The sequence below is a fragment of the Bos indicus genome, chromosome 15 (assembly GCF_029378745.1).
Source record: "Bos indicus isolate NIAB-ARS_2022 breed Sahiwal x Tharparkar chromosome 15, NIAB-ARS_B.indTharparkar_mat_pri_1.0, whole genome shotgun sequence".
NCBI classification, from domain to species: domain Eukaryota; kingdom Metazoa; phylum Chordata; class Mammalia; order Artiodactyla; family Bovidae; genus Bos; species Bos indicus.
Genome location: NC_091774.1, coordinates 28381566 through 28408283, shown reverse-complemented (window position 1 = coordinate 28408283; position 26718 = coordinate 28381566). Strand labels below are relative to the sequence as shown.

The window sequence follows — 26718 nt, the reverse complement described above, 5'->3', positions numbered from 1 at the left end:
CTGGCCCTCCACAGAGGAACTGATGTGAAGATGGCGTCACTACTAACAAAAAGTCTGAAAATGTCCAACTAGGTTATCCTGGAGGTACCATCAAGCTCTCAATTCTGTGACTGGTTAACTTCATAAAAATCCACCATTCTTATCAAGGACTATCAGAAATAATCTAAGAAGGGAAGGAAGAGGGGAAACATGAGCAGTGAGCTGAGCCTTGAACACTCAGACTAGGTCTTCTACCAGATGAGCTGGTGCAGCTCAAGAGAGGTCCACACAGTCAGGGAATCTTGGGGTAGGGAAAAAAAACCCCAAGGACTTCCCTAATGGTCCAGTGGTTAAGAAGCTGCCTGCCAGTGCAGGGACATGGGTTCAATCCCTGGTCCAGGAAGATCCCACATGGCACAGAGCAACTAAGCCGATGCATCGCCAACTACAGAGCCTGCACGCCACAACTAGAGAAGCCACGGCAAAGAGAAGCTTATACACTGTGACGAAGGTGGCCTCCAAAAATGCCCACGTGCAGCAAAGAAGACCTAGTGCAGCCGTAAAGAAAGAAAAAAGGAAAAATTCCTATAAGATCAACCACATTCTTCAAATATGCACACTAAACTCCACCCGGCTCTCCTCCAGGAAGCCCAAAACACCTGAGCCCAGATCACCCACCTGGTCAGGTCTGCCTCCAAACAAACTCAAGTTTCAGGCACCTGTCCTGAGCCCTAAGATCCAGACTGGCAGCCCAGGCCTGTCCACTTGCCCTAAGCTCCTGAACCACAGGAGGAATCCTTTGTAACAGGGAGCTCCAGGAACTCAGTCAAATACCCAGAACCTAGGTCTATTACCCAACTCTCCAACACAGAACCCTCACTTCATTTCCTCTCTCACCTGCAGTCATGTCAGAGACTACCCAGATGCCGACTGTCATCTAAAATAGGCCCCGGCAGGAATTCCCCAATGGTCCAGTGGTTAAGACCACTTGCACACTTTCAGTGCAAGGGGAGTGGGTTCCATCCCTGGTCAGGGAACTAAGATCCCACACACCTCGTGATCAAAAATAAGAAACTAAAATAGTCTGGGATTAGTGAAAAGCCCATTATCCATCTTTGACCTTGCAAATACTTGCCATTAGAAAATTCAACCTCTTTGGAAATGACGTGTCCTCTTTTCTCCACCAGAAGAAATGGGTTTGCTATCTTATTTCTTAGAACCACGACTAGTAATGTGGGGTAGGGGTGGGGGTATGGAGGAGGCCTATCGGTAGAGCTTGGAAATGATAAAAAGGGTAAATTTATCAGCAACCATCCAGCACCAGAACTGACACCTTGGGAAGGAAGGCAAATGGGGGAATTTTTGCTGAGAAGTAAGCACAGGCGCCGGTGGGAAATAAAGGCCATAAATAAGAGAGCAAATCAACCCGACCACTGAGAAGGTATTCCCAGTGCTTCCCGCCTGGCTGAACTGGGTTCCCAAGCCCCTCCCTCTCCTCAGCGTGGCCCACCTGCCTCACACCTGGAGGAGGGACACAGGACAGTAATGGGAAAGAGCACTTTCAAGTCTTGAGTGAAAAAGCTGCTTGGGGAATAAGGTAAGGGCATGCAATCAAACGTCGGTGTCTACCGCGAACCAAGGACGCCGGCTGCAAAGACCATCCACGGGGGCAGGTAAAGCCTCAGACATTTCTCTTTGGATCCTGAGGCCACTGGTGGTCTGACAACCGAATTATGGCCCATCAGACATCCAGGAATTTGCACCACTAAGACGCACGATGAATCCACCCGGGGCAGGCCTGGCTTGGAAAGGAGAGGGGACGCACTTGCTCCTCCAGGCTCTCTGGCCTCCGCCAACTGCTCTCTGTGACCCGACTCTCCATAGAGGCAGACAGCATCAATTCTCGGACAACTGCAAAACCCTGTCCCCAGTCGGGCCCTCGCTCACTGACACTATTATGTTATATATGCCTCCCAATAGGGAGGGGGGCAGAAACTGCTTAGCAATAGTAAGCACTAGTTCTAGAAGCTAAAAGGAAAATCTGCCAGAAAACAGATACAATTCAGATGATGTACTATCACAAAATTACTACTGTTGTTGGTCTTAATCTCCCAGCTGTAAACAGCCAGAGGTTCCCAATGCCCCCTCAGGTTTCAGGCCTGGTCTCTCTGGGAGCTGGCACCCACTAACTCACCAGGGGACTCTTGGAGGTCTCTTTATCCTTCTTGTCTTTCTTTTCCTTTTCCTTTTTCTTTTTCTTTTCTTTCTTCTTAGTGGCCCCAGGAGTTGACAGCTTGCCCCGCTCTTGGATCACCAGGTTCCGATAGTGTTCATCACAGGGGTGGTCCCATGTGGACTGCCCGTTGGCAAAGTTGAAATAGTAAATATCACCTGTGATGTCCTGGCTGGGGGATGAGCAGAGGTCACAAGTTAGTCCCTGCTCAGGTCCAAAGCTACCCAGCAAAAAAGAAAAACAACAAGGAAGCAGAGAAGAGGGAAGAATTGTGGGGAGAGGGAACGAGGGAGAGAGGAAAAAGAAGAGAAGAATTAACACAAAATTGGCTAGATTTGGCTAAGAATAAGGAGTTAGGTTAGAAACAACCAATTAGGATATTAAGGACTTCTCACATGGAGATATTTAATCATTAGGTTTCCTGAGAATTCATGCTAGACTAAAGAAGGGAAACTTGATTCAGATGGATAAATACAAACACTATGATGTCTTGGAGATAAATTCTAGGATAGATGTTGCTTGATATTTTCATAAATGATCTAAAGAAAAAAGATATGTTGTGAAAGTTCTGATTTTCAGAAATACATAAGAGACAACAATCCAAGTTAGTGCAGTCAATCAACAATAAAAGAAAATAATGTAGGTGGGCCTCAAGAATCTGTTTCAGTATGGCGAAAATAAGTCTAAAATAAGTCATTCATCCCATCCACCATTATCAGTAATCCATTAGGACAGCTAATAGGAAAAAACCCATCACAATAGCAATCAATGTGAAAGATAAAATACCCAGGAATAAACAGTGTGTGCAAGACCTTCATAAAGTTCCACTGAAAATTCGGGGCAGGGGGGAACAACTGGTAAGACACCCCGTGTTCCTGAATAGGATTCAAATCTGTAAACATGACAATAATCCTCAAATTAATATATAAATCCAATACAATTCTAATCAGGCTCGTTATGAAACTGGACCTTGTCTTGGCCAAGAAGCACACGAGAAGATGTTCAACATCACTCAACATTAAGGAAAAGAAAATTAAAACCACCATGAAGTGCCACTTCACACCCATTAACACAACTATTATCAAAAGAGCAGAAAATGACAAGCGCTGGCGAGGATGCAGAGAAACTGGAACTCCTGTACACTCCTGGTGGGAACGTACAACAGTATAGCCAAAGTGAGCAACAGTGCGACAGGTCCTCAAAAAGTTAGAATTGTGGTCCAGTGGTTAAGAATCGGCCTGCCAATGCAGGGGACACGGGTTCAATCCCTGGTCCAGGAAGATCGCACACGCCACAGAACAACTAAGCCCGTGTGCCACACCTACTGAAGCCCCGCACCCTAACGCCCGTGCTCCGCAGCAAGAGACGCCACCGCAACGCGAAGCCTGCGCGCCACAGCTCGAGTGGCCCCTGCTCTCTGCAACCAAATGCCTGTGCCCAGCAACGAAGACCCAGTGCAGTCAGAAATAAAGATAAAGTTTAAAGATATAGCATGATATTAGAAATCTGAATTACCATATAAACCAGCAATTCTACCCCTGGGTGTACACTCAAAAAAATTGAAAGCAGAAATTCAAACAGGTTATTTGTACACCGATGTTCACAGCAGCATTATTCACATAGCCAACAGAAAGAGAAATTCTCAGAGGCCAGAAACAGAAAGAAAGCATGAAATCTGAGTAATAAGTGCATGAACTGACAGGATCTGACCTGGATATAGGCCCAGGGAACTTGAGTTTAAATGCCAATCTAGAACAAAATGTGGCCTTAGGGCGTCGTAAGTTTGGAAACTAAAACTTAGACCCTAGATATTTCTGGGGCTCTTCAGGCTGTTCTCACCATGAATGGAAAGCCCTAGTGGGCCACGAGGAAGCACATTGACCACTCCAGGTTCTAGGGGGCAAAATAAAATTTAATGAAAAACTGAAACCCCAAGACATATGTAGATAGAGTCCAAAATGTGGTAAGAAAATGCCAGGTCCAGGAAATTAATGTAAAAATTTAGTCCTAAAGCACTAAAGAATCCTTGGCAGAAACCCCTATAAGGCTACTCAACAACCCAGGAATGAGACACTCACAGAAAATAAACTTCTGCAGAAAGTGAATTCACAAAATGCACAATAAATAATTACACACCATGTGAGGAAACACTTCACCTTGAGGGAGAATCAGTAACACAATGAAAAGAAGGACTGGGAGTAGACAACAAAAAGAAGACTGAAAAACAACAATATTTAAAATTACTGGAGGGAGAAAAGGAAGAGAATCCATAATGAAAGAACAGAACTCTCTAAAAATAAATAAATAAACCTACACATATCGTAAAGAACGTAAGAGGACTTCCCTGGTGGTCCAGTGGTTAAGACTCCACACTCCTAATGCCGGGGGCCCGGGCTCAATCCCTGGCCAGGGAACTAAGATCCCACACGCCCCAACTAAACTCACACACCACAACTAGAGAAGCGGACATGCCACAGCAAAGACCCACTGCAGCCAAAATGAAAAATAAAATTAAAAAAAAAAGAAAAGAAAATAAGAGAACTTGTAGGAATTCGTAGTCATTAAATTCAAAACAAACAAACAAAAAATAACACGTTGATTAAGCAGCAGATTTGCTATAGAAGAAACAAATAGTGAATTGGGAAATATATATGCTAAAAAAAATATAAAGTCATTTTTAAAATATGAAACAGAAGTTAAGAGACATAGTGGATAAAAATAACTAGGTCTAATATATTTATAGTAAGAGTTCTAGAAAAGAAAGTGATAATGGTTGAGAAGTTTTCAAAATTAAAGAGAGACATGAGTCCTCAGAGCAAGAAAGCATTCCAATTCCTGTACACAGTAAATAAAAGTGAATCCACACCTAGATATACTGTAGTGAAATTACAGGACACCAAAGATTAAAAACAAAATAATGAAAACAACCAGAGGGGGGAAAAATTGATTACCTACAGAGGAGCAACTAATAAAGCCAAAAAACATGTCTTATTAGCAAACCCAGCAGACAGAAGATAATGGTACACAACATACAATATTGTCAAAGGGCTGTTTGACAGATCTGCATGCAACTAAACCATTATTCAGGAGTGAGACCAGGAAATTCCCTTGTGGTCCAGTGGGTGGAACTCGGCACTTTCACAGTCAGGGCCCTGGATCAACCCCTGGGTGGGGAACAGCGAGACCAGACAACAATTACTCAGGACACGGGAAGATCAACACATTTAGCATGCTTGATAAAAAGGACATTTAAGAAAAAAACAGACTCACAGACAGGAAACAAGCTTATGGTTACCAAAGGGGATGGGGAAGAACAAATTAGTTTGGTATTAACAGATACAACAAGGTCCTACTGTTTAGCTCAAGGAACTGTATTCAATATGCTGTAGTAAACCATAATGGAAAAGGACATAAAAAAATATTTCTTATATATATAAATACACACACACACATATACATATATACATAACTGAATCATTTTGCTGTATACCAGAAATTAACACAAAAATGTAAATCACTATACTTCATTCTAAAAAACGAGAGACCACATTCTTATCAAGCACACATAAAACATTTAGGTAAGCAGGATCAATTACTGAACCAGAAAAGAATTCTGTAACAGCATGTAACAGAGAATAGATATAATGAACAAATAAAATTGGAAATCAATAATTCAAAAAATACCCATCTCCATCTCATCTCCTTCAAGCTATTATTTTGGAGAAAAGATACTTAACAAAATTTTAATAAATGAAATCCAATAATATGTAACCATTATCAAGCAGTTTACCCCAAGAAAGTAAGGTCAGTTTAACAACTGAAAGTCAATCAATATAATTGACCGTATTAACAGACCAATATAGAAAAATCATGATTCTTCTGTATATGCAGATGCATATATAGATGCAGAAAAAAACATTTGACAAAATTCAATATCCATTTTGGATTTAAACTCTCAACAAGCTAGGAATGCAAGGGAACTTCTTATCCTGACACAGGACATTTAGAAAACCCTACAGTTAACACTGGCTAACATCACACTCAGTGGTGAAAGACTTATGGGAAATTCTTCCCCTTAAGATCAGAAATAAGCCTAAAATGTTCATCGTCACCATTTCTATTCAACTGTATTAAAGGTTCCAGGCAGTGTAATAAGGCAAGAAATAGAAATATAAGATATCCAGGTTAGAAAAGAAGATGAAAAAACATCTTCCCAGAAGACATACTATCTATGTAGAAAATTCTATAGAATCTACAAAAAAAGCTACTAGAACTAACATAAGTTTAGCAAGGTTGCAGGCTAGAAGATCAGTATACAAAAATCAATTCTATTTTATACGAATGCAACCAACACTTGGAAATTGACATTTTAAAAGATAACATTTATAAACATAATGGAAAAGAATATTAAAAAGAATGGATGTATATTTATAACTGAATCACTTTGCTGTACAGAATTAATACATCATAAATCAACTATACTTCGATAACAAAAATAAATACAAGATACCATTTACAGAAGCATCAAAAAAGGAGATAAATCTGACAAAATATGGGCAAGATGTATAAACTAGAAACTAGAAAAGATTTCTTAGCAATATTAAAGAAAGCCTAAATAAATGGAAACAGACTGTGTTCATGGGTTGGAAAACTCAATATTGTTTAAGATGTCAGTCCTCTCAAACTGATTTATAGACTCAGTGCAATTTCAGTCAAAACCCTAAACAGGATTTTTTATAGAAATTGACAAGCTGATTCTAAAATTCATACAGAAATGCAAGGGACCTAGAATACAACTTTGAAAATGGAGAACAAAGTTGCAGAATTTACTCTAAATGACATTGCTGCTGCTGCTGCTGCTAAGTCGCTTCAGTCGTGTCCGACTCTGTGCGACCCCATAGACGGCAGCCCACCAGGCTCCCCCGTCCCTGGGATTCTCCAGGCAAGAACACTGGAGTGGGTTGCCATTTCCTTCTCCAATGCATGAAAGTGAAAAGTGAAAGTGAAGTCATTCAGTCGTGTCCGACTCCTAGCGACCCCATGGACTGCAGCCTACCAGGCTCCTCTGTCCATGGGATTCTCCAGGCAAGAGTACTGGAGTGGGGTGCCATTGCCTTCTCTGCTAAATGACATTAAGATGTATAATAAAGCTACAGTAACCCAGACAGCATGGTATCTGTGTAAAGGTAGACAAACAGACCAATGGAAAACAACAGAGAATCCAGACCCGGAAGGAACTCCCCAAGTGACAGCAATTACTCACGGGATTGGGGAGTGTAAGGGTGAAAGCGGACACATATACATAAGTTTCTTTTTTTTTTTTAAGTAGGAAGTAGAAATAAGTTTATAGAAATGAGATAATTTTTTCAGTATATAGCATGATGATTTGATAAACTTCTTTACTATGAAATGACCACCACAGCAGGGTTAGTTAACACCTCTACTACCTCCATAGTCACCATTTTTCTTTTGTGGTGAGAATATTTCAGATCTGGGACTTCCCTGGTGGTCCACTGGCTAAGACTCCATGCTCCCAGTGCAGGGGGCCTGGGTTCAATTCCTGGTCAGGGAACTAGACCCCACATGCCACAGCTAAGAGTTCGCATGTAGCAATAAAGATCCCACGTGCCCCAACGAAGACTAAAGATTCTATGTGCCACAACTAAGACCCAGCACAGCCAAATAAATACATTTTAAAAAAAAAGAAAGAAAAAGAATAAAGAGATTAATGATGAGGCAAATGTGGCTAACACAATGGATACTGGAGACCAACAGAAACCACTACCCTACAAACACAACCATGAAGCCCCAGCACCTGGAATACCATGCACAGCGCTGATGGCTTTCCTACAAGAAAGATGTCATGAACTGGAGAAGGTCCAAGGAAAAGCAGCTAAAAAGGTCCAGAGAACAGGGAACCTGCCACGCAAGAAGAAGCTGGAAGGATTAGGCCTCTGAGGCGGCGATGAGTGAGGCTACAATTGCAGTCATTTTGAAGCATAGCCAATGCATTCAGTGGTTCAGGAAAGAAGAGAATCATCACACCCTGTACACACGACTGCACAATCCCAGCAGAAGACACGACCCCTCCGGGACATCTGAAGGCTAGTGTGGGACAAAGGAAATCCTACTCTTTGGTACAAAACTCAGGTCACTTACTGTAGGGAGGCAGCGTGGAGAGAGCTCTGTGTACACGAGGAAGACAGAGCTGGGTCTCCAAGAGTGAAAATCCTGGTTTGTGGGGAGGCGGGGGGGAGACAGAGGTGGATGGCAGCGGCTGCGCCACCTCAGCCAGTCTGATCCTCACCGTCAACCTCTGTTCACCCGAGATGACCTAAGTGAATGCCTGTTCCTCACAATTCAGAGCTCAAACTGAAACTGCAAACATGGACCCGCTCATGAACAGGTCACACAAGTTCAGGGCTGGGCAGTCCAGGGAGACAGAAACCGCTGCCAGTCTGTGTCGCCGCACGCAAACCTCTCCAACGCCAGCATCCACTCTGGACACGCTGACGAGGTCCCAGTATTGTCACTCTCCATCTCAGTCAGCAAAGAATAACAGTGACACCTCCTCCGTGTGCTGAAACAGATGATGGCGCTCGAAAGCTTGATGCAGGGCAGCAGCTGAGATCCTGGGACCCTGGAAGTCTGTGCTGAGACCCTCCGGGACCAGAAAGGTAACCTGGCTGCTGTTGTTCAGTCGCTCGGTCGTGTCCAACTCTGCAACTCCATGGACTGCAGCACACCAGGCTTCCCTGTCCACCATCTCTCGGAGTTTGCTGAAACTCATGTCCATTGAGTCGGTGATGCCATCCAGCCATCCAGCCATATTGCCCCTTCTCCTCCTGCCTTCAATCTTTCCCAGCATCAGGGTCTTTTCTAATGAGTCAGTTCCCCACATCAGGTGGCCAGAGTACAGGAGCTTCAGCATCAGTCCTTCCAGTGAATATTCAGGGTTGATTTCCTTTAGGATTGACTGGTTTGATCTCCTTGCAGTCCACAGGACTCTCCAACATCACAGTTCTTCTCCAATGTCACAGTTCGAAAGCATCAATTCTTCAGTGCTCAGCCTTCTTTATGGTCCAACTCTCACATCTGTACATGACTACTGGAAAAACCATAGCTTTGACTATACAGACCTTTGTCAGCAAAGTAATGTCTCTTCTTTTTAACACACTGTTGAGATTTGGCATAGCTTTTCTTCCAAGGAGCAAGCATCTTTTAATTTCATGGCTGCAGTCACCATCTGCAGTGATTTTGGAACCCAAGAAAATAAAGTCTCTCACTGTTCCCATTGTTTCCTCATCTATTTACCATGAAATGATGGGACCGACATCTGCTGGATCATCGAAAAAATGAGTGAGTTCCAAAAAAAATCTACTTTTGCTTTATTGACCATGCCAAAGCCTTTGACTGTGTGGATCACAATAAACTGTGGAAAATTCTTAGAGAGATGGGAATGCCAGACCACCTGACCTGCCTCTTGAGAAATCTGTATGCAGGTCAAAAAGCAACAGTTAGAATTGTACATGGAACAACAGACTGGTTCCAAATTGGGAAAGGAGTACGTCAAGGCTGTATATTGTCACCCTGCTTATTTAACTTGTATGCAGAGTACATCATTTGAAATGCCAAGCTGGATGAAGCACAAGCTGGAATCAAGATTGCCGGGAGAAATATCAATAACCTCAGATATGCAGATGACATCACACTTATGGCAGAAAGCGAAGAACTAAAGAGCCTCTTGATGAGAGAGAAAGAGGAGAGTGAAAAAGTTGGCTTAAAACTCAACATTCAGAAAAATAAGATCATGGCATCTGGTCCCATCACTTCATGGCAAACAGATAGGGAAACAATGGAAACTGTGAGAGACTGTTTTCTGGGGCTCCAAAATCACTGCAGATGGTGATTGCAGCCATGAAATTAAAAGACGCTTGCTCCTTGGAAGAAAAGCTATGACCAACCTACACAGCATATTAAAAAGCAGAGACATTACATTGCCAACAGAAGTCCATCTAGTCAAAGCTATGGTTTTTCCAGTGGTCATGTATGGATGTGAGAGTTGGACTATAAAGAAAGCTGAGTGTCGAAGAATTGATGCTCCTGAACTGTGGTGTTGAGAGTCCCTTGGACTGGAAGGAGATCAAACCAGTCAATTCTAAAGGAAATCAGTCCTGAATATTCACTGGAAGGACTGACGCTGAAGCTCCAATACTTTGGTCAGCTGATGCGAAGAAGTGACTCATTGGAAAAGACCCTGATGCTGGGAAAGATTGAAGGCGGGAGGAGAAGGGGTCGACAGGATGAGATGGTTGGATGGCATTACCAACGTGATGGACATGAATTTGAGTAAGCGCTGGGAGTTGGTGATGCGCAGGGAGGACTGGCGTGCTGTAGTCCATGGGGTCGCAAAGAGTCGGACACGACTGAGCGACTGGACTGAACTGATGGGACTGGATGCCATGATCTTCTTTTTTTGAATGCTGAATTTCAAACCAGGTTTTTCACTCTCCTCTTTCACTTTCATCAAGAGGCTCTTTAGTTCCTCTTTGCTTTCTGCCATAAGAGTGGTGTCATCTGCATATCTGAGGTTATTGATATTTCTCCCAGCAACCTTGATTACAGCTTGTGCTTCATCCAGCCCGGCGTTTCGCATGATGTACTCTGCAGGGAAGTTGAACAAGCAGGGTGACAATATACAGCCTTGACGCACTCCTTTTCCAATTTGGGACCAGTCCATAGTCCCATGTCCAGTTCTAATTGTTGCTTCTTGAACTGCACACAGGTTTCTCAGGAGGCAGGTGAGGCGGTCTGGTATTCCCATCTCTAAGAATTTTCCACAGTTTTTTGTGATCCACACAGTCAAAGATTTTAGTGTAGTCAAGGAAGCAGTTTTTTTTTTTCTGAATTCCCTTACCTTTTCTATGATCCAACAGATGTTGGCAATTTGATCTCTGGTTCCTCTGCCTTTTCTAAATCCAGTTTGAACATGTGGAAGTTCTTGGTTCATGTACTGTTGAAGCCTAGCTTGGAGAATTTTGAGCATTACTTTGCTAGCATATGAAATGAGTGTAATTATGCAGTAGTTTGAACATTCTTTGGGAAAAAAAAGAAAGGTGATCTGGGCTCCAGCCCAAAGCATCAGGCAGCCCAGCAGAGGGATGGCCCACTGCTGTTTCCAATTCTATGCAGGACAGGCTTCAAAAGGTGGCCAAAGGATTTCCCTGGTAGTCCAGTGGCTAAGACTCCATGCTCCCAATGCGAGGAGCCCAGGTTCAATCCCTGGTCAAGGAACCAGATCCCACATGCCACAACTAAGATTAAAGACTCACAACTGAGACCTGATACAGCCAAATAAATGAATAAAAATGAACATTTAAAAAAAAAAAAGGTAGCCAGTTAAAGCTGATCTCCTCCCTCTGCCACACAGGTCAAGCCAGAGGGCCACACCCACGCTGCACTCACCATGGTTTCCACTCCACAGGCAGTGGGGCCACAATGCCCTCCCGCGCCAGCCACATCAGCTGTGGTTCCTTTATCGGATCAATGCCAATCTCTCTGGCAAATTCAAGAATTTCTGCAAGGAAGGGCAGGGAGGTGTCAAGGTAAGAGAGGTGGGAGTGGGAGGGCGTGGGTACAAAGAAGGAAAAATCACAGTCAGTCTTGGGAGATAATGAGAGAGATATATTGGTCTCTGCCCCTGTTCCAGCTAATATTTGGTCTCTGGCCCCAGTTCCTGACTCTGAGCTCCTACATCTTGTGCAATTTCCTGAGTGATGGGAGGGTCTTCCGTCCCAATGAGGCAACTCTGGGTGGGCTCCTGGGTGCAACCTGGTCACCAGGAAGACCAGTCATGATTAGAAGCTTGGAACTTTCAGTCTCATTGCCTCCATTCTCTAGGGAGGGGCTATAAAATGAGTTAGTAGGCGATCATACCTACATGATGAAGCCGCCATAAAAATCCCTAAACTTGGGTTCAGAGAGCTCCCAACACTTCCACGTGCCAGTAGAGTGTCACATCCCAGCTCCACCAGGACAGGAGCTCCAGTAATTGGAACCCTCTCAGGTCTTGCCCTATGTACCTCTTCATCTGGCTGCTCACCTCTACCCTTTATCCTGTCCTTTTTGGGCTTCCCTGGTAGCTCAGCTGGTAAAGAATCTGCCTGCAATGCAGGAGACCCGTTTGATTCCTGGGTCAGGAAGATCCACTGGAGAAGGGATAGGCTACCCACTCCAGTATTCCTGGGCTTCCCTTGTGGCTCAAATGGTAAAGAATCCGCCTGCAATGCAGGAGACCTGGGTTCAATCCCTGGTTTGGGAAGATTCCCCGGAGAAGGGAAAAGCTATCCACTCCAGTATTCTGGCTTGGAGAATTCCATGGACTCTGTAGTCCATGGGGCTGCAAAAAGTCAGACACAGCTGAGTGACTTTCACTTTGTGGGTCATTTCAGTGGAGAATTTTGGACGCTGACATACCCAGGGACTAGGAAAGGCAAAAAGGACCAGCTGAAATGTAGCTAGCCAAGGACTGTGTGTTCTTTAATTTCACAAATATCTTCTGAGTGCCTTCTATGTGCCAGTCACCATGTGCCAAGACTACAAGAGAAATGGAGCTGACATGCTGGTAGAAGAAACAGCCAGTAATGACATAAACAGAAAAATAGACAAGGAATTAAAGCTTCTGATAAACATAATGAAGGCAGTGAGTGAGGTATGAGACAGAGTGTCGAGGTAGAGGGGCACTCCTTTAGAATGAGTGGTCCAAAAATCTCTCAGAATGGTGACGCTTAACCAATTCTGTGGGAAACAAAGAAGCCAGGCGTGCAAAACACCGAGAAAAGAGCTCTTGGGCAGAAGAGCAGATGCAAAGGGCCTGCAACACGTAGCAGCCTGACTTGTCTGGGGATGGTCAGAAAGGCCATGTGACCAGTAAACGGAGGGAAAGGCAGGCACTGAGTCAGCCTGGCCAGGAGGCAGGGCCGGGTCATACAGAGTCCTGCACATCCCACTAAGGGCACTGAGTACAATGCAAGATTACATGGAAGATTATGAAAAGCAGAGCCCTGATAGGATCCGCTTCACACTACGAGTTCACTCTGGCGCTAAGTGGAGCACAGACTGGAGGTGGAGGAGGAGAAGCAGGGAGGCAGACTAGGAAGCGGCTGCAAGCCCAAGAACAGAAAATGGGGGCTCCAACTCAGGATGTCTGCACGTGACTGAGCAGAAGAGAGGTTTTTTAATAAAAATCCTGAAAAAAAGTTAGACCCCTTTCACAATAGCAAACCAAAAAGAATAAAATATTTAAGAAATGAACTGAGGGGACTTCCTTGATGATCAGTGGTTAAGACTCCATACTTTCAAAGCAGGAGATGTGGGTTCAATCCCTGGTTGAGGAACTAAGATCCCACATGCCACATAGCACAGCCAAAAAACAAACAAACAAACAAACAAACTGAGCAAGAAGTGTGCAAAATCAAAATGAAGAAAACTTCCAGTTACCCATGAAGAAAACAAAAAAAGATGCAAACGGAAAGGAATAGATGTTCTTTGATAGGAACCGCCAGGTTGACCTGGATGCATAACTTAACTGCACAGAGATGGCAATCCTCTGCAGTCTCATTAATAAATTTAACACAATTTTCTCTAATTTTTTTCTACTAACAGTTCCCCAATACACAGCCCTCCCCAGAAAGACAGGGTGATTATAGAGTCCATGGGGAGATAAAGCAGACAAGATAACCAAAAAAACTTTAAAAAAAAAGAAGAAGGGCACTTCGGCCTTACTAGACACTGGAAGGCTTATAACCGAGCCTCAGTAATTCAGAGCACAGCTCTGTAAGAACAGACAGCCTCAAAGAACAGGAGAGAAAGTAGACCCTCATACACACACGTGGCACTCAACCAGCGGGCAAAGGATGAGCTCTTCAGTGAACAGTGTGAACGAACCCGAGGAAAACCTGAGAGCAGGGGAGCTTTTCTAACTATGATCAAAATTCAGGGGCCATATGAGAACTGACTTATAAATGTAACACAAAGATTAAAAATCTCTACATGGCGGGACTCCCCTGGTGATCCTGCGGTTAAGACCTCATGCTTCCATTGCAGGGGGTGCAGGTTCAGTCCTTGGTTGGGAACTAAGATGCCATGTGCCACACAGAGTGGCCAAAAAAAAAATATTTTTTTAATTGAAATTTCTACATGGCAAGCAAACAATAATCCTATGCTATAACAAATCCTATCCTATCCTAATGTGGGATCCACAGATCCAACAGTTCTTCCCCCAAACTGGCTCACAAACCATCTGCACTATAAGCAAAATCTGTGTGTCCAGGTCTGCAACTCAGGAGAAATGCAAAGAAATCTTCACCCATCAAAATAGTCTAGTGTTTCACAGTGAGGGCCCTGGAACTAGAAGACCTGGTTATGGAACCTCACTGCCCTATAGTACTGTGTGACTACTGGGAAGTAACTTAACCTTTTGGTGCCTTGGTTTCCTCATCTGTAAAATGGGATAATAATAGTGCCTCAATCATGGAGTTGCTATGAGGGTTGAAAAGGAAATAACACGTAAAGTTCTTTTGCAGAGAGACTGGCACATGGTAGCACTCAATAAATTTTGTTGTTATTGTTACTAATAATGCTATTGTTGTTTTAAAAAACACAACCACTTCCTGATGGCTCAGACTGTAAAGAGTCCGCCTGCAGTGCAGGAGATCCGGGTTCAATCCCTGGGTTGGGAAGATCCCCTGGAGGAGGGCATGGCAACCCACTCCAATATTCTTGCCTGGAAAATTTCAGGACAGAGGAGCCCCGAGGGCTACAGTCCATGGGTTGCAAAGAGTTAGACAGACTGAGCAACTAACACACTTTAAGAAACTGAGTTTCCCCTAGCCTCAGGACATACTGTATTATATGGTATCTTCTTAACCATATTTTCATTTAAAATTAATCACTGATCTGACCCGAGGTCACCAAATTTTTTCCACAAAAGACCAAACAGTAAATATTTTAGGCTCTGTGGGCTGTACAGTCTCTTGTCACAACAACTCAATACTGCCCCTACAGTGTGAAAGCAGCCATATACAACACATAAACAAGTAAGTGTGGCCGTTTTCTAATAAAACGTTATTTACAAAAGCAAGCTACAGGCCAGGTGAGGCCCATGGGCTATAGTTTGCCAACCCCGGATCTAACTCAAATATACTGAGCAGCCCTGTGCACATTCCCTCCTCTGCACTAGAAGGACGAAAATTAAATCAGAAGCAACTGCCCTCACAGAACTATCACAACACCTCCGGGGCCTCTTACCATGCTCACTGGGGATGTAGTTCTCATCATAGTCTTCCTCCAGAACCAGCTGGTCTCCTATGCGGATGGGTCGGCCGGCCATGATCAGTCTGGGCTCCAACGCCTAGATCCCCCAACCCAAAGAGAAAAATCAGTGTCCCAGCTTAGACGGGGAAAAGTTGAAGCTGGTCTTGGGGCACCTGGGCAGCCCAGCCCCTGCAGGCAGCTGGGCCAGATAGGAGGTTTTTCCAGAGACTGGGGAGAGTGGAGTGGGGAACCAACAGCTCAGAACTTACAAGCCTTATAGGCTCTGTACCCGGGAAAGTTCCTGGAGACACACCTCCCCAAAAGCCTTGCTGAAGACTCCATGGACCACAAAAGTTCTGGAAACCCAACTCTCTCAAGGGTTTGACTTCATACATTTGCCCACAAAGACGAGTAACAACTAACAGTCTACGACCCCTGCTAGAAAACCCTAAACACCAAAATAGCTAGCAGCACACACACCCCCATACACCAGTGTCCCCCAGTGCGCTCAGGCTGTCTCAACACGTGGCCCTGTTTGCACATTCCTACTGACACTCAGCGAAGCCCTCAGGGGGCTTACAGTGTAGTGGAGGCAGGCACACAGTTTCACCAGAAGTAGCAGGCAGAAGAGAAAAAAAAAAATCCTGCTCTGGGGAGTATTAAGAAAGAAGTCACACACTCCCAGTGCAGGGATGAAGGAAGACTTTGTTAAGGAACTGGGTACAGAAGGCTGACAAGAGTTCTGAGGGCAGAGAGAAGAACCCAAGCAGAGGAAACAGCCTTTGAGGCAAGGCATTATGCAGTGCCAATGCCAGCGTGCATGGCAGGGACGGAGGGGAAGCCAGGCCTGGTCATGGTCGTGGAGAGCTTGGTGGATGATGCTGAAGGGCCTCGACTCTGCCCTGTAGCACAGGGGAGTCACTGAGGGCTCTGGTGGGAGAAAGTGACACAGAGTGGTTTTTTTTTTTTTCAAGATGAGAACTTTGGCAGGAGTGCCCTGGCCAGATTGGAGAGATGAGAGACTGCTGCTGCTGCTGCTAAATTGCTCAGTCATGTCCGACTCTGTGCGACCCCATAGATGGCAGCCCACCAGGCTCCCCCGTCCCTGGGATTCTCCAGGCAAGAACACTGGAGTGGGTTGCCATTTCCTTCTCCAATGCATGAAAGTGAAAAGTGAAAGTGAAGTTGCTCAGCCGTGTCCGACTCTTCACGACCCCATGGACTGCAGCCTACCAGGCTCCTCGGTCCATGGGATTCTCCAGGCAAGAGTACTGGAGTGGGGTGCCATTGCCTTCTCCGGATGAGAGACTAGTGTCAGGAAAATCACTAAAGAGGCTACAGTCCCTGGGAAAGATGATGAGGCCTTAACTGGGGCAGAAGCAGTGGGAGTGGAGAAAAAGGGACAGACACAAGGGACGATGTGATGTTAGGTTTAACGTAAGAGAGTCAACTCCTAGGCAGGTTGATAGGAAGCCCGGGGTTCCTGAGGAGGAGAGGGGGGTCTGGGGCTCTAGAAGAGGAGATAGGGGTCTGGAATTCTCAAGGAGGAAGAAAGGACAAACACCTTTTTTTCTCTACATTCCTTAGTCTTAGGCACCTGAAACACTTTTTTTTCTTTAAGCCTGGAACTGATGATTACACAACAAACAACTCAGTTTAAACTCTGTAACTAAGAATTATATATCCATGTATCCTGCTTGAGGACAGTTTCTCCTTCCTGAAAACCTTCTGGCTCATCCTGTTATTTTAAAATGTAAATTATGGGAGTGAGTCTAGTAAGATCTTTACAACCTTGAGACATTCTTTTGATTTATTGCAGTTAACTAATTTAAAAAACTATATAATCCCCTTGCATAGACTAGCAAGGTGGGGGCATTCTCCATCCCCCTTCTGATGTCTATGTCAGAAGCTTTCGAAGTCCCTTTTCACTTCAGTAAAACTCTGCTACACAAAAGTTCCTGGTCCCCGGTCCCCAGGTTAAATCTTCTTCAGAGATCATGAATCCAACACCTAAGCTGTCAACAGGACCAGGATGGGGGCGGGGCGGGGGCAGAAGAGTGGAAAGGAACCCAACCTGAATGCAAGGTTTCTAGCTCAGGGACGGTGATCACATTCTTCAACTGACAGGCTGGTGCGGTTCCACACCTGTTCCTCCCTTCGAATCCCAGCTCCTTCATCCACCTCAGGACCCCAGGTCACAGCATCAGTCCCCTGTGGGAGCTCACACACTGAAGCCTGACGACGCGTGGACAAGTCAGCCTGTAGGCGCGTGCAGACAGCCCTTCAGAGGGCCTCCCCCACTGAGGCAGCATCAGCTGCTCCGCTGTGACCAAAGGGAGGAGCCTGAAGGAACTTTCTGACGTCTCCTGCAGCCACCTCTTCAGAAACGGGCACTGTTCACCTGGGGCAGAGCATGACACGGCCCTCACAGCAGGGGAGTGAGCAGAAAGACCTGGTCAACAGAAAGGAGGCTGGGATACAGCTCGTAAAGAATGCTCAGGAAACAGCCAGGTCGGTGACTCTGAATCTGCTCCAAGATCCCTGGAGAGGGGGCCCTGATAAACGCAAAGGATCTCTGAAGGACCATTCCATGGCCCTCGCTGCACCCTGGCAGGTGAGAGATGGACAAGGAAGGTGTCTTGCCTTAGGACTCACAAAAGATGGTTCCCAGACTTCCCTGGTGGTACAGTGGAGAAGAATCCACCTCCCAATGCCGGGGACACAGGTTCGACCCCCTGGTCTGGCAAGATCCCACATGCCGCGGGGCAGCTAAGCCCAAGTGCCACAACCACTGAAGACCACGTGCCCTAGAGCCCATGCCTCACAACAGAAGCCACCGCAAAGAGAAGCCCCATGCACTGTAACTGCAGAGTAGCCCCTGTTCATCACAACTAGAGAAAGCCCAGGTGCAGCAACGAAGACTCAGCACAGCCAAAAATAAATTAAAATGCCTTTTAAAAAAGATATTTCCCTTTGTCCATCACTGGACCCAACGAAGCCAGCCTTCTGCCACCCCTCATTCCCACCACGACACCTCTAAGCAGTAACTTAGTGCCTCAGGAAGAAAGGCTAAAGAAAGCAGCATTCTTCCCCGCAGTACTTAAGCCCAAGTGAGACGCTCTCTCTCTCCCCTAAGAACATGTAACACCTGTGGATGTAATGCTTGTAATGCCCCCGCGTGCACAGTCTGCCATAAGTAGGGCCCCGACGTGGAAAAAGCAAAGCAGGAAAGTACCAAGAACCAGGGCAGTAGAACGTGGTCCACAGGCTGGGGGCTTAAAGAGATCTCAGAATCTTTAATCCTCTGAGTCAGGGAGGAGAGGGAAAGAAAAGGGGAAAGGATCTCTGGGGGTGGAGGATCACAGTGGCCTGAACGTCAGGCCGTGCCTTATTCAATTCAACAGGCAGTGATCTATACAAGGCGCTACAGCAACTAACTCAGGGAATCTGAGAAGTTCTGCCTTTAACAGACTTCCCTATCCCTAGACACGTGCCATCTCCAGAAAGAGGGGGCAGGTAAAATCTCTTGTCTTCCTGGCAAAATGCCTCATTAGCTACTTACAAAACTGTCTGTGTTTAACTATTTATAAAGTTCGGGAAGAATGTGGAAAATCTACATTCCTGAATCACTCAAATGTCAAACAAATCTTATGCCGGAAAAAAAAAATTAAAATGTGGGTGTTCTATTTCCTGGCTTCAGGAAAGAGGTAGGCAAGGACAGGGCAAAAAGAACAGGAATTGCGGGATTGAGGAAGGTAGTGGAAGAGAAACCATATTCATTCAACAGCAGCTGGAGATCATTTATTCATTCAAGAAATACTGGGTTGGCCCAAAATGTGTGTTTGGATTTTCCCTTAATATCCTACAGAAAAACCCAAATGAACTTTTTGGCCAATCCAATATTTACTTATTGCTGGGCACTGGAGAGGCAATTAAAAACAGATTCAGCTGCTACTCCCCTGGAACTGGTCTAGTGAGACAAGGAGACAAACCAGTCATAGGAAAGTGTGTAATTTTAACTGGGGAAGAGCTCTGAAGGAAATGTGCCTGATTTAGATGAAGCCCCTGCTGAGAAGTGAAGAATGAATAGGTAGTCACCAGACAGAGAGAGGAGGAAAAGGTGTTCTAACAAAAGCAGCAGCAGGTGCAAAGGCCCTCCCACAGGAAAGAACACTAAGCGAGGAGAAGGGTGGTCGGAGACGATGCTGGGCAGGTGGGTGGCAGCCAGACCACCCCAGGAACTTGGCCTGGAAGGTCCAGAGAGCTGGAAGTGAGGAAAGGTTTTTCCAGATACACATTTTGAAAGAGGTTACTCCAGGAGCCAATGGAAACAGACAGGAACGGAGGCCAGGTTGGAAAGAAGAAAATCAGAGTAGCTGTAGAGAGATTAGGGAGGAAACCATGAGCCAATCTAGATGAGAGCTGATCGTAACCTGGGCGAGAGGGGGTAAGATGAGAGGTCTAAGAAAGCAGCCCTGAGGTCAGCTTCGGCAAACACACGACACGTGTCCTAACATTTCCCACCAGGCCCGAGACCCTGAGGGACAGTGCTGTCAACCTTGGCGCCCTCGACGAGGCTTCAGGACCATCAACACCGCGCTCCATGCAGCACTTAACAACAGAGCAGATGAAACCTGATGACAAGGGCGTGCCACCAAGCCTGGCACTCACCGTGAGCCACAGAGCTTTGGGGGAGGCTCACCCAACTGTCCTCATCCATCTCCTGCCAATCCCAGAATCTAGCAAAAAAAAAAAAAAAAGGAATGGCTCATATACCTCCTCCAGGAAGCCCTCCCTGACTAACCTCAGCCTCTCCCATCAACTTACAACCACTTCAGCACAGAGCACACAGGTTTTCTTGTGTTCACAGGCATATTATTTTCCACATGACCTTTTTCATGGGAATGAGTTCTACCTCTCCTGTTAAACCAAAGACTTCTGAGGCCATGCCTCTGCCTCCTTCTGCATTTTGCAACCAAGCCTAAAATAAGCTATGTAAAGGTAGAAGCCCGATCACTGCTCTAAACCACTGACAGACAATGGAGGAAGCTCAAAAGCCAGAAGAAAACCACACAAGCTTTGGTCCAACTGCCCTTCCCATGCCAAATTTTTCCTCTGTGCTTTGCGTCAGCCAGCATTAATGGTCGAAGCACCAGTTTGGGGGCCAGAAATAGGCAAATTAAATCCCATCTCCCTTGCTTACCAGCTGTTTGACCTTAGGCCAGGTACTTCCCCTTCTCTAAGCCTCAACAACCTCATGTGTGTAACTCAAACAGCCATGATAATCTACTTCAAAAGGCTGAAGATGAAACAATACTTGTACCAAGCACAGTCCCTGATACACAAAATATGTTAAATAAATTTAGCAGTATTACTGATATTACTGCCAATTCCACAGTTGGATCATTCTTAACTAGTAAACGGTCTTTCTCACGTTAAGCCAAAATCTGTTTCTAAGAAACTTCCTCCGATTTGTCCTGTTCCACCCTCTGGACCCACAGAGAGAACCCAAGGCGTCTCTACTCCAAGTCAAGTTTTCCCAGCTCCCTTCCCTTCAGCACATGCCATCGGTTCCCAGTCTCCCCACATCATGGTTACCTTCCCATGCATGTGGTCTAATTTAACAGGCAAAGCCAAAAAGTTCTGCATACCTGCATACTCACCAAGCATACAAACACATATGCATACTTCGGGTTCCCTGAGTATCATTTCTTCCACTCTGCTTGAACAATTATAAGGAAAGTTCACTATCAGAAAAGAGAAGAGTTATTGGAGAAGGCATTGGGGAGAACGCTGAAGCCATTAGAGTTGATTAGGCAGTGGTATGAGCACAGGCTTGGGAATATTCTTGGCTTTGAATCCCAGCTCTATCACTTACCACCTGGGCAAGTTGCCTCAGTTTCCTCACCTGTAAAACGGGGATAATAACAATGCCTATCCAGAAGGGTTATGAGGATTAATGTAAAATACTCAAAACATAGTAAAATCTCAATAAACGTTAGTTATTATTGTTGTTCAGTCAGTCGTGTCCGACTCTTTGCAACCCTATGAACTGCAGCACGCCAGGCTGCCCTGTCCTTCCCCACCTCCTGGAGTTTCCTCAAACTTACGTCCATTGAGTCGGTGATGCCATCCAACCATCTCACCATTCACTTATTTAAAGGGCATAGTCTACATTGCTCCAGAGGATAGATCTAGCACTGGGGAATATAAATTAAGGCCATTCAGACATCCAATAACCACTTATCGATTGATTGGTCAGGCACTGTGCTGTCAGGGCTACAAAGCTCGTAACACTTCAGCTCAAGCTAGCTGCGAAGCCAAATATGTAAACACACGATTATGCAGTGTGTTAAGTGCATTAAGGGAAGTAACAGAAAAGGCAACAGGACTCAAAGGCAAGGGCAACCTATCCTACTTTGGGAGATCAGGAAAAATACTGCAGAGGACCATCGAGACAGCTTTTGAAAGTTAAGCAGGAGCTCATCAGGATGAGGGAGTAAGGTTATCTGGAGACAAAAGACACAGCTTGTACAAAGGCAAAGAGGCAGGAGAGAGTATATGGCAGTAAGACAACAAAAGCTTATATTCACTGAATACTTTCTATGTTCCAAGAACTGTACTAGTGCTGTATATACATCATCTCACCACATCCTCTCTGCTAAATAGAGATTTTTATAATCTTTTATTTTACAAAAAAGTAATCTGAGGATAAGCAAATTTAAAAAAACTCTAACCTGCTCAAGGTTTCACACCTAGTAAGTGGCACAGCAGAACATGCATGCATCCATGTCTATCTGACTCCAAAGCCTTGAGCTCTTAAAAAACACCCTTTTAGACATAGTTATTACCCCCATTTTACAGATGAAGGAACTGAGGCAACTTGCCCAGTTGGTAAGTGGCAGGGCTGGGATTCAAAGCCAAAGATGTTCCCCAATCTGTGCTCATTTGTTGTTTTTGTTTAGTCACTAAGTCGTGTCGGACTGTTTTGTGACCGCATAGACTGTAGCCCGTCGGGTTCCCCTCTCCATGGTATTTCCCAGGCAAGAAAACTGGAGTGGGTTGCCATTTCCTTGTCCAGGGAATCTTCCGGACCCAGGGATCAAACCCACGTCTCCTACATCAGCAGACAGATTCTTTACCACTGAGGCACTAGGGAAGCCTCTGTGCTTATCATCACTGCATAATCAACTCTACTGTCTTCCAGGCTTTCCTCAGGGCCTTCTCCAGGAAATGTTTTCTTTTCCGGTGGTGAACTTTCTTTATAATAGTTCAAGCAGGGTGACCAGCGCACAAGGGACAATGGCAGGAGAAAGACGTACAATGGAAGGCAAGGGACACAAGATAAATGGCTTGGGAGGATTGTGGCTGCATCTTGACATAACAAGGAGCCATCACAGGATTTCACAAAGGAAACAGGCCTGATCAGATCTGTAGTTTAGAGATGATTCTGACAGCTGTGTAAAACTAACTGGAGAAGGGCAAGAACAGAAGCAGAGAGAGCACTTAGAAAGTTATCCTGAAAACACAGGCAAGAAATGATAAACGAAGTCAGTAGCTGTGAGAATGAAAAGGGCCAGATTCTAGGTGTTGTAGGAGGCAGAATAATAGTATCTGATGTCTGCAGTAAGTGAGGGAGAAACAAGAGGACAATCAGCACTTAGGCCAGTACATTGTGATCATCTGTTCACTGCTATGCCTTGCCCAATAGCCCCACCTAGCATACTGCCTAGATATAGGAAATGTCCAACAAATGTCTGCAGCATATTCTAGATGAATGAATTACAAGTGCAGATGTGGCTGAGTGAGTGAAGGGGTGAAGTCCTTCACTGTGACAGGAGCTACAAAGGAGGAACAGATCTGAGGGACCAGGAAGGCTGGGTCAGCATTCAGCTAGGGATGATCAGTAAGCAAGTGGACCTCAAGAAAAGAGGTCTGATGGGAGCCAATTGGGGAGTAACCGTTAAATAGACGGTAACTGAAACTCTGGGTGAAATAGCCCTAAGACGGAGTGTAGTGGGTAGAAAGAAGGGGCTCGCGAAAGCTGATGGGGGCGGGGGAGGGCTGGGGCTTGGAAACCAGAGAGAAAGGAGTCGTAGAAGGCAAGTGAGGAGGGCAGTTCCAGAGGGAGAAGGTGGATTTTTAAATTAATGCAAGGAAAGAAAAAAGCAAAAAACTTACTATCTTCCCCAGCTGACCAAAAGACTGCAGAAATTTGGGCCTGCCCGGATTCGGACATGGGGGAAGCTTCCCCAAGAGAGAAGTATTCAAGCAGGGTTTAGAAGGCCGGCCTTACACACTTAACTGTGACCAGGACAAACAAGCTAGAGCCCCCGCCAGCTGACACTCGTGGCCCAGGGCCCGCTTTCACTGCCCCGCCAGGACTCCAGCCCAGGCCCTTCCGCCACTCAGATTTTGGATACAGCCGCACTGATCAGGCCCGCTCCATCCTCACTTTTCCTTCAGTTCCCGCCCACACTCGTGCACATCCCGCTGGGTGGCACATGAATGTGCCTCGATTCTCCCGCTTCCCTCCGTTCCCCGCCACCCAACCTGTCCCTCGAGGGCGTCCTCACCTGTCCCCCACCCCGGGAGGCCCAGGGCGCTAGCTCCCGGCTCTACGCGGCTTCCCCAGCACCACCCCGGCTCCCGCTTCCAGGGACGCCGGGGTGTTGCCCTGCAGCGGCCAACAACCACTTCCGGAAAGGGTACCAGCCTAGCAACTGAGGGTACCGCCTCTACCTGGAGTCAATAGGTCGCTGAATGAGAGCCTGGCATCAGATTGGTTAAAGGTCCCGTCGAATCACGGCGGCGTTCTGAACGTTTCCCGTTGTACGATGGGAGATGTAGTCCAATATACTAGACGGGGTTCCGCGTGAGTTTAAAAGAGGATTCTGAGTTTAGACATGAGGGGAATTTCTTCCTGAGCAGGAAAGGATCATTCACAGTATCGACAGTAACATGTATTAACTAAGGTAATTTTTTGTCATAATTTTTAGTAGTATAATTAACATCAGGTGAATAATACTCTGATCCTCAATAATCAACCTACAGGCTTTAATAAACAAAAGACTCTCTCGTGCTACTTATGAATTAAGAGACCACTACCAATCGTTTTACTGGAGCTCAGGGCTCAGTTTGCATGTCTGCAAGAAGAGGATAATAATATGTCTTAACTATTTAAAATAGCCTGTTTAAGAAGAAGTAACAATGTGTAGCCCCTCCACACACGCTGCCTAGCAGAAGGGTTACCACTAATATAATTTCAAAGGCTTTAGTTTTGTTTTCACAAGGGCAAATCTTCCTTTCTCTTACATGTCCTTAACCTCCTGAGGAAGTTTAAGACAGTCCCAGCTCTGGCCACTACATCAGTGGTGTAGGGAAAGAACAATTGGCCGGGTAGCGGTGGTCAGCTTCTCTCATCCTACTCCACTCATGTCCTACAGCTGAAGTCATGTGTGGCAATGCGAGCGCCCACCAAGCACATTGTGGTGTGCTTGCTTGGCTGTCCTATATAAGCACCACCTGAAAAGCTCTTGCGGGTGAGTTGAGTTCTTGCTGCTGAATCAGCCATTAGAGAGCAAAGCATGTCTGCCTTGCCACTGTGAATAAAGAATGTCTGCGGTTCCTATGGCTCCTTATATCTTCTTTCAGCTTTGCCTTGGCTACCCTGGGTTCAATGATCTGCAAGACAAATGCGAAAACCAGGGAGCGAAAAAAGTGAAGTTACTTGTTTGGTGAGAAAGATGGATCACCTGGAGCAAATCCTCACAGCCTTCCTAGGGGAGATGCATCTGGCTCCTGTTAAGCCCAGAATCTAGTCCCAGCACCACTCAGGGCCTGATCCCAGAAGGAGGAACTCAGACCAGTGTTCCTGTGGATACCAAAGCAGATATCCAGAATGTATTCCTCATGTTTAACTTCAAGTCTTTCCTGTGGCAGTGCTGCCTATGCTCCTTATTTTTCTGACTGTAGATGACAGATCATGACTCCCTCTTCTTTTCCACACTCCTTAAAATTCTCACAACCACTGAAGCCCACTCTAGAGCCCAGCGCTCTGCAACAAGAGAAGTTGCCACAATGAGAAGCCCCTATACACAACTAGAGAATAGCCTCTGCTCACTGAAATTAGAGAAGGCCTGAGCACTGCAGTGAAGACCCAGCACAGTCCAAAAAATAAGTCTCATAGAGAGGCCAAGGGACGGACTGGGAAGAGACTCTGAGAACTCACCAGTTCATCCACCACGGTCCTTGCACAAAACTGGGGTTCAATAAATCATTCATAGATTTGGTCCCTCCATCCAAGAACTCACAATTAATCTAGCTGATATTAATTGCCATCAAAATTCTTAACTTTTATTCCTTAGCTTGTGTCACTTGCTCTCTCATGGGGAAGGCTAATAAAATAAGGGTTACTATAGAATTAATGAGGTTACCCCACACAGATAAGCAATTTGCATTCTATCAGGTTTCCCTGTAGATTTGTACTCAGAAATGCAAACTAATTTCTAAATGCCCTTAGGCAAACACAATTAACAAAACAAGTCTTTGGGGGAAAATAACAAAAATGACACATCAATTGCTATGCCAGTACAGTAAGTCCCCTACATATGAATGAGTTCTGAGAGCCCATTAGTAAGTCCAATTTGTTCTGAAGTCCAACAAAATTAGCCTAGGTACCTAACTAACACAATCAGCTATATAGTACTGTAATACAGTATTGTAATGGGTTCATAATACTTTTCACACAAATAATATGCACATAAAAAGACAAACAAAAAATAAAACATTTTTAGTGTCATAGCACCTTGAAAAAGTACAGTAGTAAAACACAACAGCTGGCATAGAGGAGCTGGCATTGAGTGAACTAGCAAGAAGAGTTACTGACTGGAGGAGAGAGAAGAGGTGGGAGATGGTAGAGCTAAAGGATCGTCAGCAGTAGGAGACAGAGGGCAAGCTGCAATTTGATTCACACCTGACATTGATGGCACCAGTTCTGGTTCTTTGTTGAATTCAATTCTATCTACTCTCTTGAAAAAACAATCCAGTAATGTCTAGGTAGTGGTTTTTCAGTCATTCAGTCGTGTCCCACTTTTTGTGACCCCACGGACTGCAGCACACCAGGCTTCCCTGTCCTTCACCATCTCCCACTGTTCACTCAAACTCATGTCCATTGAGTTGGTGATGCCATC

The 26718-nt window shown here is 45.4% G+C and overlaps 1 protein-coding gene across 10 annotated transcripts in view; it reads right to left on the bottom strand.

Moving 5' to 3' along the window:
- The window catches only part of CEP164 (centrosomal protein 164), a 71472-nt gene extending 47224 nt beyond the window's left edge, over positions 1 to 24248 (bottom strand). For 9 of the 10 annotated variants that reach the window (XR_011570831.1, XR_011570832.1, XM_070803484.1 and 6 more), the window contains exons 1-4: positions 24103 to 24248; positions 15521 to 15623; positions 11678 to 11789; positions 2174 to 2384 (exon numbers count right to left, since the gene is read on the bottom strand). Coding sequence is in view for 8 of the 10 variants with exons in the window: in XM_070803484.1 (XP_070659585.1) it covers positions 2174 to 2384; positions 11678 to 11789; positions 15521 to 15602 (405 nt within the window). In the remaining 2 variants the exon portion in view is untranslated. Of the gene's footprint in view, positions 1 to 2173; positions 2385 to 11677; positions 11790 to 15520; positions 15624 to 20197; positions 20266 to 24102 lie in introns of all 10 variants that reach the window. The other variant, XM_070803485.1, reaches the window with a different exon arrangement.
- Positions 24249 to 26718: the final 2470 nt, after the last annotated feature.